This window comes from Sceloporus occidentalis, unplaced genomic scaffold (assembly GCF_023333645.1).
Source record: "Sceloporus occidentalis isolate IW3139 unplaced genomic scaffold, rSceOcc1.0.p SCAF_103, whole genome shotgun sequence".
NCBI lineage: Eukaryota > Metazoa > Chordata > Lepidosauria > Squamata > Phrynosomatidae > Sceloporus > Sceloporus occidentalis.
This window is the reverse complement of record NW_028317083.1, coordinates 925857-940842: the sequence shown is the minus strand read 5'-3', so window position 1 is coordinate 940842 and position 14986 is coordinate 925857. Positions and strand designations below refer to the sequence as shown.

Genomic DNA, 14986 nt, shown 5'->3' with positions numbered 1-14986 from the left:
TCTTGTATCGCAAACTTAAAGAATAAATGTCTGGCGGACAAGACAATGGCCGGTGCAATAAATCCTCTTCTTCTCCTGGTGTGCTTCACTGCTCCAGTTACCCCATCAATATAATGCTGAATTACAACAAAACCTGGCGGTTACTTCTGGTTTTGGGTCATTTTAAATTCTTTGGGCTGGATTTTGTAATTTTTGTACTGTAGGCTGTAGAAGAGATGTTTATTCCCAGTAGTGGGCCTTCAGACTCCTCTTCCATAGACTCCGTCTCCCAGCTTCCTACTTCTTCAGCATATAAGGCAGGGTTTCTCAAAATACAGGTGCAGCTGGGAGAATCAGCGCCTTTTAGACCTTCCCTAATTATTAACTATTTACCAGCGACATATTTAACCTTCTGTCCCTCATTTTATGCTCTCCCTCTCCTGTGCCCCCTCCTTTAGGCTGTGCTCCCCCTTTTCTCCTCAGGTTATGCTCTCCCTACTGTGCCCCCTCCTTTCTCCTCAGGTTATTCCCTCTCTCCTTTAGGCTGTGCTCCCCCTCCTTTCTCCTAAAGTTATTCCTTCTCTCCTTTAAGCTGTGCTCCCTCCTTTCTCCTCAGGTTATGCTCTCCCTCCATTAGGCTGTACTCCCTCCTTTCTCCTTGGATTATGCCCTCTCTCCTTTAGGCTGTGCTCCCTCCTTTCTCCTCAGGTTATGCTCTCCCTCCTGTGCTCCTTCTTTTCTCCTCAGGTTATACTTTCCCTCCTGTCTCCTCAGGTTATGCCCTCTCTCCTTTAGGCTGTGCTCCCTCCTTTCTCCTCCAGGTTGAGCTCTTTCCTCCCTAGTCCTGTTGAGTTTCCTTCCTCCTCCAGCTGGCTGAGCTCCCTCCTCTCCTCCAGGTTGCACTCTTTCCTCCCCAGTCCCCGCCCGCTTCGCTTTCCTTGTCCACGCAGGTGCGACCCTCCCCGGCTGCAGATCTCGGCCGCCCCTCCTTCTTGTCGCTGCCGGTCCCACAAGTTTTGACAGTTACTCTGGTGCTCCGGTGAGAGCGGCGGGACCGTGTCGGTACCGGCAAAGAGCAGCGGCGGAACCAGCTGGAACAGTACGGGTTTAGGGCTTAACAACGGATCCGGCAGAGGCTTTGGAAGTAGGGCTCTTGCGCTAAGCCTGGGAACATCGTTGGCTCCGGTTTCCTGGCGCGTTTGGCGAGGTTAACGTAACCTGGCAGCTATTACCGGTGCCGGTATCAGCCTCCTGTAAAGTACCGGTACGAGTTTCCATTTTCTGTGTGACTGTGCCCGGTGGGCACCGAGAGACCCGGAGCCATGTCCCGGGACCCGGAGACCGTAGCCAAGATCACCGAGAACACCTACAAGGTAAGGGATTATACTGTACCTAATACTACCGAGAATTACCGGTGTGTAACTGCCGGGCGCCGAGTACCAGAGAGGTTACCCGTGTCACAGATAACTATTTACCGGGGAATTAGAGGATCGCCCCTGGGGTGAGGATGGGGTATGGGGGTATTAGTGTTTCTGTGACATAGTAAGTATTATTACTTCAATGGGTATTGGGGAGTATTGCAGGTAGTGTGCCTGTCATTAAAGGGCTTATATTTGTATATATACGGTATATGTATGTATATATATACGGTATATATAGATGGCAGAGGGGGCACTGGAGCTGCAGCTTTTCTTAAAGGGTACTTGCTGAGCGTTGCCATGGCAGCATCACTTTATAATGTATCCCAGTCATGTTGTGGGGTAAATTCTCAGGCGATGGGGCTATACGGGGGTAACTGTAGCACCGACACGGGGTGCTGCCCCCCAAACAGGGGTTTTGTCTTCTAACTTCACTAATTTAAAACTAAATGGGTGCAGCCGGTGCTTGCACGGGAGGGACGTTTAATTCTGAGAAAGGTGATCTTAGATGTAACCGAAGGAAGTTTTACATTACAGAGAGTGTCGTGAATAAGTGGAACTGCCTGCTGGCAGAAGTGGTAGAGGGTAACACAGCGAGGGAATGTAAACACGCATGGGATAGTTATAAGGCTCCTAAATCTAAGAAGAGAAAGTTCTGGGTCTTTACAACAGTTAAAGTGGGCCGACCAGACAGGCCGAATGGTTCTTATCTGCCGTCACATTCTATGTTTCTGTTGTGTTTGTAAACATGGAGTTAAAAATAAATAAGCACTTGTGTGGCGGATGATGATATAATATGTAGGGGCGGATGATGATATAATATGTAGGGGCGGATGATGATATAATATGTAGGGGCGGATGATGATATAATATGTAGGGGCGGATGATGATATAATATGTAGGGGCGGATGATGATATAATATGTAGGGGCGGATGATGATATAATATGTAGGGGCGGATGATGATATAATATGTAGGGGCGGATGATGATATAATATGTAGGGGCGGATGATGATATAATATGTAGGGGCGGATGATGATATAATATGTAGGGGCGGATGATGATATAATATGTAGGGGCGCAGAGCGCATCCGATACCGGGGCAAAAAACAGAATTAACTGCTATATTAGTTACCCGCACCCCACCCTTTTATTAGTTTGCATTAACACAGCAAAGGTGTATGTATGTATGTATGTATGTGTGTATATATATATATATATATATATATATATATATATATATGCCTGGGCTCATTACAATGGTTGTATCATAATTGTAATATTTGTCGTAAGAGTGACCAACACCCTTTGAGTGCCAGATGTTATAAGTACTTTGCGGGGCACTCCTGGCTGTTGTTAAAGGGTTTGGTTACGTTGGTGTACATAGTTATTGGCTACGTGCATGTTTATATAACATCATATTTCTATTTTTTTCTGAAATACTGGTTTCAGATTTGTGTGTTTGGTACAGTTTTGTAAATTAGATTGTGAGCTCTGCTGACCGCGCCTTTCTCCCTATTCTGTTAACATGTGTTTTGTTTTTTTATTGTTCTTTCTCGCTCTCGCTCTGAAATATGTTGTCTCTTTATAAATAATATATCACCAGACAGTACAGTGCAGACTGGTCCAATATTAACGCATGAAGCCCTGAAATCTATGTATGTATTGCGGAAAGGATGTTGCATGGAATGGTCTTCCTGCAGAGGAGGTTAGGACGATTACTGTAAGAACGTTCATGGTGACGTCAGACAGACTTGAGGGTAATACGAGTACCACGTGGGTGAACGGTTAATGTTGTGTGTTTTGAGTTTTTCTTTTTTTCTGTAGGAAAAGCACATTTTCTGTTAATAAGATCAGATGTCGGGGTTTCGTCAGTCTGTATAAACCGTGTTTATCCCTTTCTGTCTGTATTGTTACCGCAATGACGTTCTATCTGGAGCAAAACCGGGTTTATATCTGCAGATTAGCTATGATTTTAGTCTCTTTATCCCTGTCCTTCCATACTACTATTATTATTATTATTATTAGTACTTATTGATTTATATGGTGCCATCATATTCCATGGTGCAGTACAATGAGTAAACAAACGAGACAGAGTTAGAGCTCGGTGGGATAACCGAATTCAAGGATCCCGGGGTCCTGATTTCATTCTCCGGTGTCTGGGACATCAGAGAATGCATACTGCACATGTGCGGAATTGTGCGCATGCACAGTAGTGCTGCCAGTTTGAGTGACACTCTGCCTAGTGCCTACTACCTGCTGCACTCCATAGAAGCTGGGAGGTACGTGTTCCAGCCGCAGACGTGTGTCTTGCTGTAATCACTAATTAATTAAACAATAATAATATCTCTGGACATTGGGGCCAAACTGGGGAAACCCCGGCAGCCGCCTAATGATGTAATCACGGCCGACGGCTGGATGTGACAGGCCACATGTTACGGTTTGATCCTCACACAGCGTGCGGTCGGGCATATCCAACCTGTGGCCGCACGGTACCACCCTTTATCTGCCCCTGTGAGCACCAAATCGGGTGGGTATGGAGTGATGTTGCGCAGCGACCCACCCGTGTCCTACGTGGTTATTCTGGCCTGCTGGACATAAATAAGTACCAGACCGACAGCAGGGGAGAGAGATGAAAAGGTGAGTTAGAGGTAGGTGGGAGGAACGTGTGTGTGCGTGCTCATGTGTGCGGTTAGACATGAAAATGAAGTTGTGGTTAATGAAGTCATGGAGTTACATGTCTGCAATACTTTAGTGTAAGAATTTGAAATTCCTTTTGTTGATTTCAACAGAACTTTTTATGGACAATAAATGTCTCGCCTTTAAGAGGCAGATTCATCGCTGGGCCGTTGCTGACTTATCCTCCTGAATATTCTATGGATTTTTATGCTTATAAAGCCATAGTTATATAGCTAGGTTCTTTATTTTAATTTCACCCCAATTCATGTTTTTCTATTCATAGTTCATAGTTTTTTATTATTATTTAATTTCAGCTAAAACGCCCTCTTTTTAACGTCTCCACTTGTTTTCTGTCTTCAAAATGCCTTTACATTTCTTTAGGCGGAATTCCTGGGGGGTTGTAAATGCTTCTATTGCCCCTGCGAGAACGTTGCATCAGTTGCCAAGGTGATTGTGTAGGGGCAAAGTTTAAAATGTTGAGTACCCTCATTGTCTTTAAACAGATTAGCCACATAAACTCATAGAAACCAGAATCTGATGGCAGACGAGGACCATCTAGTCTGCCCATTTTTCTGACGTAGAGATTCTGACCTTAATCCTTGGTCTCGTCTTATATTTAAGATGCTGTAAACACAAATAGTTTTTTTGGTTTTTTTAACGTGCACTGGCCTGTAAAATATAGGCTTTTGGGAAAGTGGCGGATCCCCTTTAATGCAACAACAAAAATAAAGTTGCTTTTGAAATATGGCTTAACTTTAGACTTTAGTAGATGGAGAAAAACATTCTCTGCTGGAAATGTAATTTTCGCCAAAAAGCCCAACGCCTCTGAGCATTGCTGCAAAGGGACGTTTCATCACCCGGGGTGTCTCTGCCAAAGTCCACATTAATCAAGGTACGCGCCGGCTCCTGACTCTGCGCTGGCTCTCAGGGCTGGCAATAATCAGGCCTTTTGCTGGTAAACCTCAGATTTTTTTTTTCTGCGCCAGGAAAAAATGTGCAGTTTGGTCTTAAACATGGAGGTGGCACGAACAACGCGGTTTGTGCGGGGTGTTCCTCTGAAACGGATGGCATTTTAAACATGGCTGACGGTGAATGAAATAGCTAACCGGGCACCGCTTTACCCAGCTAGGAGATTAGGGGGTCTCTGGTGGAAGTCTTATGGTGGATCAGAAATGGGCTAAAATGGAGAAATATGCGTTTCAGATTATTCCGCTGTTCCCGATATCGTGAATGGGCTCTTTGGTCAGGAATTGGCATGGTTTGTTAAATTGCTGTATTTTGTTTCTATGAGTACACAGGTTTTAAGGGAATTTAAACATGCATGGGATAGGCATATGGCCAACTTATTGATCACTTCTGTGGGCAAAAAAAGCCCTATGCCCCGACACGGGCTGTATATATTTGGAGAAGATTTTGGTGTCACACACTAACTCTTGGCTTTGTGACTCTGCCGTTTGACGTGTTCATCGTTGCCCGCTTTCTGGACCCCTTTGCCAGGGCACACATGGCATTGGGCCACCGTTCTGCATAGGGTTGCCTGAAGTCGGATACAGAAGATAAGTTTTAGCCAGGCTGCTTCCAGCATTCATTCCTCCCCTCCTAGTGATCCAGCCAGAGACTAGCCTTAGGCTGAAGCCCACACCAGCCAAGCTCAGCTGTAAAGCGCATTCAGTCGGTCTCAACAACACTCCGCTATATAGAGAGTCGGTGGCTCCAAGACTTGGTTGCAGGCATTATACCATCTCCACAACATGGACTTCTTGCATCATTCTCCCCTAAAGCTGCTGCCGCCGAGTGCTTGATGTTAATGGTGTCTGTGGTCACCAAGGCTGGAAGACGTAGCAAATAGTGAGTTCGCTATGTTCTGTCTGGCTTTTACCTACCCGGTTTGACCCCTAGTGAATGAGACCCTTTGTGCTTCTCAACCAGTGATCCCATATCCAACAGGGAGTGAACGCCTCAGCCTCAACTACGGGGCAGATCGGTCAACCTGTGCGGAAAATTAACTTAATAGGCTTAGTTTATAGTTGGATGATTATCTCTGTATCCTGATGTTTATTGGTTGTTCCCTGGTCTTGCCCATACGGGACGGTCTTCATCGGAGATAATTCTGCCTCTACATAAAATCTATTAATGCTCGGAGCTTAAAAGGTGTCCAGCTTAGGGGACAGATTTTCTTTCTCGCCACATCTGAGTGAACCTGAAGTTCTTATCTCTTCAGCCCATAAACGCCCATTAGTGGTCACCACTGAGAATGCCTTATTTTGAAGAAGCCCATGTTAGGCTCTGACCTGTGCTCTTTATTAAAGAAGGGTATAATTTGCCATGGCGGAGGCTGGCTGATGGATACAATGAGCCTCAACATGAAAGGGTTTCCAAAAGCTTTAAATGACCGGTATAAAAGATACTCTGTATTACCTGGCAATGCTGTGCATTTAAACGTGCAAAACATACACATTATTCATTGTTTCCATATACACATGAGAGCGAGAATGCTTGTTATTACATCCTAATGAACCTAATGATTAGTTTCTGTGACTCCCATGTATTAATTTGGGGTTATATATATATATATATATATATATATATATATATATATATATATATATATATGTGTGTGTGTTTTGCCATTGGTTGCTATGGTGATATTTCCACTCCATAAAAAAATTACATATAAAGTGATTCAGGAGTGAAATTTTAAAAAAAGTGGTCTTATCACCATGGCAACCAGTGGAATGTTGTCGGTCAGCAATTGTTGGTTGCTATGCTGATTAATGCCACTTTTGAAACTTTGTCCCACAATCATGCTTTAAAAAAAACCTCCAAAATGTCTTTATTAATGGAATTATAATCCTGTTTTACTTATATTTCTTAACTAGTAATTATGTTATTAAAAGATCAGACTGCAAACGGATAAGTATGATGTAGGTTGGCTCTAAAAAGGACAATAATTACGTATTTTTTAGCTGTTAAAAAATTTTTTTTATTTGCTTCTAAGGGATTAAAAATATGTACATAAATATAGAAACATAGCGTTTGGCAGCAGATAAAACCCATTCTGTCCATATAGACTCAAACCTTAATCTGTCCTTGGACTGCCATGCATGTCCAATTTCCCCTTCTATATTAACCTCTACCGCTTCTGCTGGGAAGCCGTTCCATTCATCTACCGCCCACTCATTAAAGTAAAACAATATTTCTTTTTTTGTGACATCCTTATAGAAAATCAAACGCTGACAGGGTTAAGAGTATATAGTATGCGGCTGTGGGAAATACCAGGAAGGTGCATAAGGGAACGTCTAAATACCTGTTTAGCTATTGTTAGATAGGTGTGTCTCCAAAAGATGTTGTACGGGGTGGAACAAATTCTGCCACAGGCCTGGTTTGTTTTGCCCGCACGTATAATTATCAAGGACGTTCTCTTAACACGGCCCTTTCCTATCCCGTGTGCTCTGCCATGTCATGGAGAAACCACCGTTGTCACCTTTTTGCTTTGACACAGCTCTTGAATAATTGCCTTTTAGTGTCCCACAAAGAAGATTCACTTTCTGTTGGTAACGCATAATGTCTAAGGAGAAATATTCACCCAGGGGACAAAAAAAAAAAGCATTAATAAAAAGTACTTGTTTCAAATTACCCTTCCTGTCCGCTACCACAACCAGGGAAATGCAATATATCTGATGGCATACAGAGCATACCTCCCAACAGTCCCGGTTTTCAGGCACTGTATAAGGTATCCCTGTTGTAGGCAGTGGGGATCATGGGCCAATTGGGGAATGTTGAGTTGGACGCCTGAAGTGTTGGGGGGGTCTGCATAGAGGACCAATGTCAAATAGCTGTCTGATACCTCTGACCTCATATCTTCGTCCACTGGGTAAATGCCCAACATGGAGTGTTTTTTGACCTGAATGTCGAGGACCTGTCGATCTGTAGGCTGTGGTGTTACTTAGCAAAACTATTTAACTCGAGCTAATCAAACAAAGCTTGGCATGACGAGAATAAACCTTTGCTTGCCAAGTGGTTTGTGCTTAGGAAACGAGCAACATAGTGATATGGTAACAAATGCCACTTACTCTGCCCTTTGGCAAAACAACACGGGTGAAGGCGAGGACTGCTTTATAACAAATACCAAATTTTTGGCATTTTGCAGTACGTGAAGTCATCGACAATGTGTTTGCTAAACAATATCCTGTTACGATCAAAACAAAGCCTACACGCTTTAAGTGACAATGGTCCTGCAACCTTGCCGTACCCTTTTTATGGCTGATCATATCTTATGGTTGCACCAGGAAGCGTTTAAAATAAGGCCCCGCTATTTATCAATAAGAAGAAGCTCAAATCGCTACCAGGAAACACTTGTAAGATTGCCCATAGTGATATCCTCCATGTGTTCTGGTGAGAGATGGCGTAAGTTGAATATCCCATTCTTTCTGTGAGATGTTCCCTTGTAGGAATGTAGTTGGTTCCATATTGGCCACCAGATATTGCTTAATGTTGCTCTTAATAGTCGATTCGGCCAAGTAATAGAATTATACATCACATCATGTGGGCTTTCAGGATTCCTCAAGGGTTCCTTACTGAGATGTAATAAACACCAGTATCTGAAGAAGTGACCTCCAGAGGATTTGAAAGATATGTCTTAACAACTTAGACTTATGCTGATCATCCAGTCCTGATGAAATGCGAATGGATCCAGAAAACCAGGGTGGGTAGAATTCTCAAGCGTAAAATATGAACAGTAATGCTTTAGAAATTCAGACACCTGGAAGGACACCTTTTCAGGGCTCCTGAGCTTACTAGTGAGCTCTCAGCCTTCTGTATATCTTAAAAACAGATCCTTAGATAACTGGAGATCTGTTTGTTTATCTCTTAATATTTTACAATACACTATTAGTAGTTTTTTTTTTACAAATGTAATAATGAAGATGTAACACCCCTCTGGAGTATGACTTTGTAACTTGATCTTAACACTTTTCTAACCTTTGTAAGTCAATATTCATTCACTTGGTTTTTGTCCCGTGTTTCCTCACTGCTTTTCTTACAAAAGAAAAGAAAGTTACCAAAGTTTGAAAAGGTGCAGCTGAAACAGCCGGTCACAAAAGATCAGGTGCATTAAAAGAGCGTTCAGACGTGTAAAGCTTCCTAGCGTTTTAAATGCAGTGATTAGAAGACGTTTAGGCTTGTGTGCATGGCTCAGTGCTAATGATCTAGGTAATTGTGTTCTAGTGCCACAAGCCCCATTTTGCCCTAGAGCACACTTGCTGACATTGAGAACGGCCAACGAGGAACACTTTTGCTTTAAAGGGAAATAAACTAGGGGTGGATATTGTTACTTGACATTGGGACGTTAAGGCTGTAGAAACCTGTATATGGTCGTATCCAGCAAACATTCTAGGCTCCTAGAAAAGAGAGACAGTGTCTTCAGTCCCACACAGGGCCTGTTCCTCCTATAGAGGCATGTAACCAGTGGTGTATTTTGGCCTAAGCCTGACCCAACGCAGTGTCCATACCCAGTGCCCACATGACTTGCCTCCATGCTCTCTCCTCAGGAGGACACGTGGCACCAGGTATGGACACTGCGGAGGTTGTGTCAACTAGGATTAGGCCTACATTGTGTTTCTACGCCGGGTTTAAATTGAGGTCTCTCCAACCAGCCTATTAAACAGTGGGAAATCCAAGCGATCTGCCTACTGGTTTTGCAGTATAAGGGCTCTTGCCTCCCAGACCCGCCGCCTAGGGCCTAGGCATGTACTCAGCTGACCTCATTTGGAATGTAACCTTTATGATGACCCCAATCGCAGGTAATACAATTATTATTTTATTTTTTTGGAACATGGATGGCAATTTTGTTGTTTATCTTGAAATCTTAAAACAACTTCAAGATAACAAACAAGTTTGGCTTCTAAACATAATTTCACAATAGTTTAGTTGTATACTTTATCATTCGTTGAGGACACTGGCATTGTATCTATACTTCTGGAGTAGTCCAGTCACCAAGGGCTTGACTTTCTCTTGAAATGTAGTCAATTAAAGCAAGTAACAAAGAAAAAAAGAAAATCCAGTTGCTCAGCATTTTGTTACGTTGCGAGCAGAGAATTGATTTATACCGGTTGGATTTAATATCTAGCATTGGCATCAAGGTAACCTGTAAAAGTATTTTATGATGCAAGAAGTATGTTGGCGCTTTAACAAATAACCCGGATTCATTATAAGAAAAGCTAATGAAGAATTGACCGTTTTATGGATTGGTGAACGCTATTTGCTCTCGTTTTACAGAACTGCCGGTGGGTTAAAGGAATAAATACCACGTGCTTAGCTGCGTAAATTCAGAAGGCATCTTCCCTTATGTTCTATGTATAGTAGATGGGCCTTGCTTGTGGTACACTGTAGATGTTGTGTCTGTGACACCAAAGGTTATTATTTTGGGAGAGGGTGAATGGTTTGGTCAGACTCACTCACCCAGTATGTCCACTGATGTTGAACTGGGGTTATTTCTGGAACTATGTACAACTAGCCCTGTCCACTGAATAAATCCACAACACTTAGAAGAGATGAGGAGCTCCAGGTAGCCAACTCTGGAATATGCCCAGGTATGGTCGTTCCACAGTGGATTGATCCACAAAGTGGCAAGTTTACCAGAAAATATCTTTTATTTTGGGTTATTCACTGTGTTTAATAGGAAGTAGCGCATTTTCTGAGTTTAGTCTGTGACTAGGTCCCGTTATCTGACTTATTACCTTTTCCTTAAAGCTGGAGGTCACAGTGGGCAGCATTCGTGTCTCGAATTCCTACATCCCCGTGCTGTTAAATATCTGTTTAATCGGATAGCGCATTCCCATATCAATTGCCCTTTTTCATCTTCACCATCCCATTCTGAACCAAATAATCAAGCCTTGCTCTAGATCACCTCTTATCACCTCTTATTAAACCATAAAGTTGTTGGGCGTAGAATAGAAGAGAAGCCCGTCCAAGGTGATTATTTTTCTGGCTTCTATGTAAGTATTATCATTTTGTAGATATTGCTTCCAGTGGCCACGGCTAACCTTTTGAGAACAGACTAATTCTCTAAAGTTAAAAATTGTGCACTTTGGTACGTAGGCTCCACAGAATAGCACCCGCTCTGATAAGGTTTCTCTCTGGAGTGATATTTGCCTATTTCACCTACCATAAAACATATGGAACGCACCGCACTAAAGTTATTCTGTTTGTCCACGGCTTAGGCTGCCGTCTTTCTTCGAGAACTTAGAACTTGCAGCTTTAGCCTGCGCCACAAACTGCCTCATGTCTGTGTCAATAACAGGGATGCGGAGAAGAAGGGGGCATTTGTACGAGGCATTTAAATATGGCTGCTGGGAAAACATTGGGGGGGGGGGGGAATAGTGGAATCCTTGTTTTATTTAAAGAGAAACTCTTTAAAGTCATTGTATACATTTTGACCGAGTTTCAGGTTAGTTCTTCATTTTTTTTTTTTCAGCGGCTATAAAGTAAAGTTCGTATTACTCACAGTTTTCCTTTTACAAGAGGAAAAACACGCTCCTGCTCCATCTTCTATTTCAGGAATTTTGGTGAATAAGTAAATGTAATAACCCTTTCACTACCACAGGGATGCTTAGTTGCCTGGGAAAAAAAAAGTTTGTTATATGTAATAATAAGGTTGAAGTCCATGTTGGTCTGTAAGAGTCATAAAATGCCTCGTGCGATAAGAAAGAATGTGTCCCTGACTTAAGCTATACATCCTGGAATTTTCTTTAAGTTTTACTTCTTTTTTTTTTTTTTTTTTTGTCCTGGAAAATATTTAACCTTTGCTGACGTATACAGAGTTTTTATGGTATAAACCTTAGATTAGATGGTTATTCTAGGGAAGTTGACACCTTATGTGTGTTTAATCATCCCTTCTCTCCTTGTCACCATATGTAAAGTCTTTGTTTGTTTTCCTTTTTTTCTTACAAAGTATGTTTTTACATTGTCTACTTTACACTTTTTTTTGCCAATTTTTTTAGCGTATGGATGAAGGTTTTTTACCTTGTTATACAAGAACCCTCTAGTGTCTTAAGGTCTAAAAGGTAGCACACATTTCTTTGGACTCTATTGCGCAATACCAGTAGCGTACTACCCATTTGCACTAGTAGACATCCAGAAATTATCTATTCTCCAAATACTACCCACGCTTTATAGATGTTCATGTATTATTTCCTTATTATATGTCTCCAGCCTGTGTGTCTACAGAACATCGCGCTGGAGATGTCTACATGGAATTGGACAACTATTAAAAGTCAATATGTACCAAAAAATACACTTGTCCTTGGCGGGAAGGTAGCACATATCTCTAGAGCAGAATCATAAACCTTATCCGTGTAAAGGATTAGTAGTACGAAGGGTACAGAAGGAACTAGTTGACTAACCTAATCATCTTGTAACTAAACAAGTAATTAGGCGGAGTTGCCCTGTAGAATAAAACCTTATTTACTTTGTGATTAAATGACAGATCAAATTATTGTGTAAGTACTAAAGAATGAAACCACGTACATTATTAAACTTTATATCCTAGCATTTACAGATTATACAATCAAAGTGATGATCGTCATGCCTCCTATAAATTCTATTACGGAAAAATAGACATAGAACGTTTTAATTAAAAGACAAGCAACTCAAAACCCTCTATTTTAATTGTGACACAAGCCATGATCGTTATAATTGATTGTGGAGAGGATTGTTCTTTGCCTTCTTCGTCTTTTGCCACCATGCACATTATTAGCCTTTCTTCTGCTCTGAAGAGCAAGCACCAAAGAAAGGTTCAACGTTACATTTTATATGTTTAGTTATAATTTCACATGGATTGATATGCACTATACCGTTTAGTATTGTGTAAAGGGGAGACGTGAATGTCGTCTTTCCTGGGTGCAGTCTGGGTATGTTTGTGTAAATCACCTGTCCATAAAATACTTGAGAGACGGATTTTCAGATGATATTGATTTACTTGTTAACTTCCTCGGTCTTGCCCTAATGACTTCATCACACTTTGGGGTGGTGGGGAGGACAGAAAGTTAATATCGATGTACTTTTATAGCTTCCCTTATCTTCATTTAATCGCCCGTGGGGAATGAGGTTAAAAGGGTAATTTTGGAATTAATATCCAACAGAACATAAGTAGCTTAGTTACTGTATTCACCATCAGTGATAGGCTTGTCTCCGAGCCACACAATCGCCATATTGTATGACCGTACTCTATATGTACGTAACTGGGATGACCCAATGGCCAACTTTGGGCTTATTGTTTCTGAATCAACACATAGAATGCTTATGTGCATCTTAGTTCCTATGGCTTGAAGAGCAAACAAAGCTCTCTGGCAGTGGTGGTTTGTTCTTGACCGCGAAGAGCGCTAAATGCTAATTCAATTTTCATTGTAAATATGCCTGGAGGGGTCGCGTGAACTGAAACAAAACATTTACCCTGTAGCCAAGATAAGTTTTGTTCGTCAATTGGTAAATAGGAGGCTTATGGCGGTTTTCATACAAAAGATATTTTTTTTTCTTAGCTAGGTAATAATTTACATAAGTGGTTTCAAATAGTTAAGCACAATTATGGTTAATTGCCTTCTAAATAGGTTTTAAGAACGCAACTAAAATTATTATAGCTTACAGTGAATTGGATACATACTAATACTCTGATACACTATAATGGAATGAGAGTCTTGAGCTCCATGTTGTTTGAAAAAACAATATGATTCTAATGTTCCACCGTCAGGCCTGTGACACCTGCTAGATCAGATAGCAACGAGCATGAGTTCATCGTTCAAGCTCCTTTTGATGACATCATACATTATACAAGTTGAGTGATGCTGATCAAGTCAAAGATTAACCGAGCTAACTTAAATGCAGATGAACAATAAGTACTTTTGGGTACATAATTGTGTCTTCAGATACACATCGATAAGGCTGAAAACTATTCTGGTCTTTAAGGGTTTTAAATGTGTTCTGCATGGGCTAGACATGTAGTGTCCGGGTTTTCCAAGTCTCATGTTCACCGTCCTTCTCTATAAAACTGCTGTCCAGATGAAAAGAATTGAAATTTTGGTGTATATGTAGCATGAATGTTTATTCTTGGTTCCATACTGTCCCAGACAGTGTCACGGGTAGCCAATCCATCCGATACACAATGAGTATTGCTAAAGTTGATTTTCAAGCTCAGTTTCGCATGCCGTTCCTGGGAGTGTATATCTGACACGCTCGTACGAGGAATTGTAAGAAATAGGTATTCTAAACATTTTATTAAAGGTTAACATGCATATGTCACAAATCCTGGTATTCAAGAGGCAGTATTCTAATGCTCAATTAGCCTTTTAAATGTAAACTTGGAATAGCGAACACAGGAGTGATGGGAGTGATAAAGGGCCTCTCTACGCCTATGAAGATATTCCATTAAAAAATCCAGCTACATTAGTCATTTTCAACATTAACACTGTCTGTGCTGTGTTTCTGATGATTTTCCTGTTATTTTAATGAACAAAATTTCCAATGCTTTATAAAAAAAAAACATTTCTAAGTGACCCCAAACTATTCAGTGGTTGTGTGTGTGTGTGTGTGTGTGTGTGTGTGTGTGTGTGTGTGTGTGTGTGTGTGTGTGTATCTATATGAGTCTTACAAACGTTATTTTATTTTAATATGGACAATTAAAATGAATGTTTTGAATACCTGCTACTCATGATCTTGTATCTATATCTCTGCTTTAGAATGTTATGGATCAGTTCAACCCAGGCTTACGGAACCTTGTAAATTTAGGCAGAAACTACGAAAAGGCAGTGTCTGGTAAGTAAATGTTTGTTTTTTGTTTTTCTTACTTTGTCAAAAGACCTCTTTTTAAAGAAGTACATTTTTATACCCTTTCAGTCTCTGTCATACTAACATTTAA

General features: G+C 41.4%; 1 protein-coding gene across 1 annotated transcript in view; it reads left to right on the top strand.

Annotated features, from left to right (window-relative positions):
* The first annotated feature begins 1301 nt into the window (after window positions 1-1301).
* LOC149283502 (BAR/IMD domain-containing adapter protein 2-like 1) overlaps window positions 1302-14986 on the top strand; it is a 40198-nt gene continuing 26513 nt past the window's right edge. The window contains exons 1-2 of the mRNA XM_089497458.1: window positions 1302-1352; window positions 14808-14883. Coding sequence (XP_089353584.1) covers window positions 1302-1352; window positions 14808-14883 — 127 coding nt within the window. The remainder of the gene's footprint in view (window positions 1353-14807; window positions 14884-14986) is intronic.